This window comes from Lactuca sativa, chromosome 8, assembly GCF_002870075.4.
Source record: "Lactuca sativa cultivar Salinas chromosome 8, Lsat_Salinas_v11, whole genome shotgun sequence".
NCBI classification, from domain to species: Eukaryota; Viridiplantae; Streptophyta; class Magnoliopsida; order Asterales; family Asteraceae; genus Lactuca; species Lactuca sativa.
The window spans coordinates 36840603-36845736 of NC_056630.2; the positions used below are offsets into that span (position 1 = coordinate 36840603).

Genomic DNA, 5134 nt, shown 5'->3' on the forward strand with positions numbered 1-5134 from the left:
ATGACATGTGGCAAAGTCATTTTCATTTATTAGGGTAGATTAATGAATTCCATTTATGAATTTATATTAATTAGTTTTATTAGTATAAATTAATTAAGACAAATTACATAGATCGTCCTTATAGTTTATTCTATTTATTGTTTTTATTTCAAAAATTTATTTTAAAAAATACGTAATTTTTTACACAATCATATTCAACATGATTATTTAAAACATGATAATAATTTTTTATTAGTATAGATTGAATTACTTATTCATCATTTCATTTATATTTATTTCAAAATTTTACTTTAGAAAATACTTAATATATTTAACCTTTTTTAATCAATCCGTATAATACACAGGTCTCACGTCTAGTCTAAGGAACAAAGTAAAAAACGAAAAAGTATTGAAGTGCCGTTACATCAATCATAAAGCCACGTTGCCACAAGGACCATTTCTGTAAATTACTAAGAACAAATAACAACACATGTTTAATAAGAAATAGATGTTATTTGACGAGTGTCTGATGCCTTAGACCGAAATCGACGGCCACAAACTCATGAAAAAGGAGTAAAGCAATCGTATCCGTCTATAAGTAGTCAAAGATAGTCATACCCACAGATACGTGTAATTCTTATTAAAATTGGCTACTATACTGATTTCAAATGATCATATGATCAAAAAAAGCGTTTTCTTTCTTGTATTCATATGAATCATGATATATAAATACGATTATCAAGAGCATTGAATCTAGATCGCTCTGAATTTTCAATTACGTGTTAAATTCAACCAAGTTCACCTCTCAACGATTGAAAATTACAGACTTTATCGCATATGGCGTATGTTAGCAGCATGGCGGCGATCGACGGAAAAAGCGGCTACTGTAACTCGAATTCAACCTTCTACAGCAAGCGGAAACCAGCACCATTACCGGCCAATGAAACATTAGATGTAACTACCTTCATCTCAGCGCGTGCGCACCACGGCACCATTGCCTACATCGACGCATCCACCGGTCGTCGCCTTACATTTTCCGATGTATGGAGAGCGGTGGAATCCGTCTCGTCGTCACTCGCCGACTTCGGTATCCGCAAAGGCGATGTCGTTTTATTACTTTCCCCTAACTCCATTTTCTTCCCCATCGTCTGCCTCTCCGTTATGTCACTCGGCGCCATTATCACCACCACAAACCCTCTCAACACCAATCGCGAAATCAATAAACAAATCGCCAATTCCAAACCAGTGCTTGCGTTCACGATCTCCGAGCTCCTTCCGAAACTCGCCGATTCGAATCTTCCGATTGTACTAATCGGATCCAGCACAGGAAAGGGGAAGATTGTGAGTACGCTAGAGGAAATGATGAAGAAGGAGCCGAATCAGAACAGAGTCAAGGAGCGAGTGACTCAGGACGATACAGCTACTCTTTTGTACTCTTCTGGAACCACCGGAGAGAGTAAAGGCGTGATTTCATCTCACCGGAATCTAATAGCCATGGTTCAAACAGTTCTCGGACGATTTCAATTGGAAGATAATCAACAAACATTCCTCTGCACAGTTCCGATGTTTCACATATACGGATTGGTAGCTTTTGCAACGGGGCTGATTGCGTCGGGAGCGACGGTGGTGGTTCTATCGAAGTTCGATATCCACGAGATGTTGTCCGCCATTGGTACGTACAAAGTCAGCTACCTCCCACTCGTGCCGCCGATACTAGTTGCCCTCGTCAACAACGCCGATCAAATTAGGAAAAAGTACGATTTCGGAAGCTTGAAGTGGGTGTTATGTGGAGGTGCGCCGTTGAGTAAAGAATTGACAGAAGGGTTCATGGAGAAGTACCCTGGAGTTACGATAATGCAAGGGTATGGGCTGACGGAATCGACCGGAATAGGGGCGTCAACCGATACGTTGGAGGAGAGCCGGAGGTACGGGACGGCGGGGAAGTTATCGGCGAATATGGAGGCAAAAATTGTTGATCCAGATACCGGAAAAGCGTTGCCGGTTAATCGGACGGGAGAACTTTGGCTTAAAGGTCCCACAGTTATGAAAGGTAAGAGTAGTAGTATTTAATTAATTAATTTTTATAACACAAGTCACAACTAGTCAACTACACCCTTTTAAATAATTAATAAATAATCTAGAGATTATATACCAACACTTTCGGTGAAGAATTAAAAGCTAGTTTATTGTTATTAAATATCTTATAATATTAGACATAAAGTCATAAACAACTTTTTTTACAATATTTTGCTGGAAAGGTTTGCATATCATTTTGGTATTCTTTTAAATAAAAAAAAAATCATTTTTTTAGCAATAAGGCAATATATGGAAGAATTATTTTGATTCACAATTACTATTTTCTCAAGAAATAGTAAAGTAATAATGAAACATGTTATTAGTATTAAATTTGGATTTTTCTCATACTAGTCGATCAAAATTTCGATTTTTCAAAGGATTATCATGTGGGGGGCTATATTTAAAATATTTGAATTTTCTCCGAACTCATTAAAAAAATATTATTTTACTTGTCTATAAAAATAGAGCCATTAACTTAATATATAATATAGAAAACCGTTGTCGTGGCTTTTAACCTTATTTTGACTATTCGTTGTAATTGGTTTATGTTTGCTTTTTGTGAACATTTTAACCTTAACCATTCAGTTGTTAAAAGACATCTAAAAGTAATTTTTTTAATAGAACTTTTAACATAACATATATTATATAATATATTATCTCAATTATAAGTGTAAGAATAGATTCGGATTCATAGAGCTAGTAGACAATTATCTCATGTCAATAAGATCTGTCTATTGTGTTAGTGGGTTTTTGTGATCATGCTTTTTTGTTGCATAAAAGAGAAAAGTGGTTCCACTTACATTTGTCCTTTATTTTATCTTTTGTTTGTCTATTGCACCAAATACCAATCACTGGACTAAAATTTACTCATGGAGTGTAAAGTGTTGTAAATATTAATCATTTATTTATAAATGTTTAAAATTGAACATAAATATCATAATTTGAAAAAATCATTGGCTATAATTTTTTTTAGATGTGTATAATATATTCGTGCATGGTGTTATAATTGTAGGTTACTTTAGTAATCCGGAAGCAACTTCCTCAACTTTAGACTCAACCGGATGGCTAAGAACCGGAGACCTTTGCTACATTGATGAAGACGGCTTCATCTTTGTGGTTGATAGATTAAAAGAACTTATCAAATACAAGGGCTATCAGGTAATTATTATTATTATTATTATTATTATTATTACTATTATTTTTGGATTTTTTTTAACCGACAAATAATTATTTACTTTTATTTTTTGTTCATAAATATAGTCTATATTTAATATTGTTACTTGTTTTTATCAAATGTAATAATTAAAAATGAAATACATATTTTAAATAAGACATATAATTGATGTATGTCATATTTATAGGAAAACCATTCCAAATGTTCAATAGTTTCAAAATCCAAATATTTATTTGGATGTGTGTTAAATGTAATTTTATTTTATTTAATTAAATGGTTGTTTCCGCAATACATAATCAATTATATAGGAATAATTGATTTTGGTTATAAATCCTTAATAATATAATTTCTAAAATTATTTTGATCAAGATATATAGGTAAAGTTTTTTAAAAACCTAATAAATATAAGTATTTTTTTAATGCATAATGTAGTATTTTTTTTAATGTACACGAAATAAACAGGTTCCACCAGCAGAACTCGAAGCTTTGTTACTAACCCACCCAGACATCGACGATTGTGCTGTCATCCCGTAAGTTTTTTTTTTTTTTTTTTTTTTTTTACACAACTTAAAACTTAAGGAGAAATTACAAAAATACCATTACATTATCTGTCTTCTACCTAAAAAAAACTCATTAAAATTGTAAATGTAAGCAAATCAAATGTGGTAACTGTTTTTTTTTGTTTATAGATAAATGATGTCTAAAATATTACTTTTTTATTATCATTGGTTTTATTACGAAATGTTTTGCACGATGACCTTTTTAGTTGAAGATAGATAATGTAATGGATTTTGTCCAAACTCTAATCAATAAAAACGATTATTATAAATTGAGTAATTTGTGTTTTAGGTTTCCTGATAAGGACGTTGGGCAGTTTCCAATGGCATATGTAATGAGGAAAAGTGGAAGTAATTTATCGGAAAAGGGTATTATGGACTTCGTTTCTACACAAGTAAGTAATATTATCTATTAAAACTTTTGATGGGCTTGAATGCTTGATGCTGTAAATATTGTATAAGAGTAAATTATATTTTTTGTGTTACAACTGACTCTTTTTTTTGGTTCTCAAAAATTCTTTTGTAATTTTGGTTTTAGGTTTTGTAAAGTGTTTTATTTTTCATTGTTCCAAGTATAACTATTATTATTTTTGTAGCAAAATTGCAAAAAATCAATTATACTTGGGGACGAAAAAATAATCATATTACTTGCAATAGAGACAAAAAGATGTTACAAGAATCTCAAATAAACATCAAAATTATAACATTTTATGACAAAGTTACGAGAATCTCAAATAAGCATAGAAAATCAACTATATTCAAGTACCAAAATTGTTATTTATTTATTTTTTGTGTAACGATTTATGTTATACAGGTTGCTCCATATAAGCGAATTAGGAGAGTAGCATTTATCGGGTCAATCCCGAAGAACCCATCAGGGAAGATACTAAGGAAAGATCTTATACAACTTGCAACCTCCAAACTGTAATAATAAAAAACAAAAGATCTAGTGAAGATAATCTTAAATTTGAGAAGGAATTTTTTTTTTGTCTTGTTTTGAATTTATAGTATAATTTAGAAAAGGAAAAATATATGTGATACCGTTTTTCAGTATATGTATATTGTGTTTTTCTTAAAACCATTGATCATTCTGTTAAAATTTATGAGAATCGAATTTGGATCGGTTCCAGTTTGAAGTGTTTCATACCAAATGATGGCTAATAGGCCACAATGATGATGATGGTATATGTATATAATGCTAGTTTAGACTCCTGGCATACAATTTATTTATTATTATAGATAATCAATTTTGATCAATATGACCACTACCACTTTTATGTTATTACGTAGTTTGTCTAATACAACGTTTAACAATTGACACCAACGAGAAACGTCCGAAGTGGTAAAT

The 5134-nt window shown here is 31.5% G+C and overlaps 1 protein-coding gene across 1 annotated transcript; it reads left to right on the forward strand.

The window, feature by feature from the left end:
- Positions 1 to 608: 608 nt before the first annotated feature.
- LOC111896772 (peroxisomal OPC-8:0-CoA ligase 1) lies at positions 609 to 4915 on the forward strand. The gene is made up of 5 exons (XM_023892758.3): positions 609 to 2029; positions 3068 to 3213; positions 3692 to 3759; positions 4079 to 4181; positions 4601 to 4915. The coding sequence occupies exons 1-5, from the start codon at positions 817 to 819 to the stop codon at positions 4712 to 4714; spliced, it is 1644 nt and encodes a 547-aa protein (XP_023748526.1). The 5' UTR covers positions 609 to 816; the 3' UTR covers positions 4715 to 4915.
- Positions 4916 to 5134: the final 219 nt, after the last annotated feature.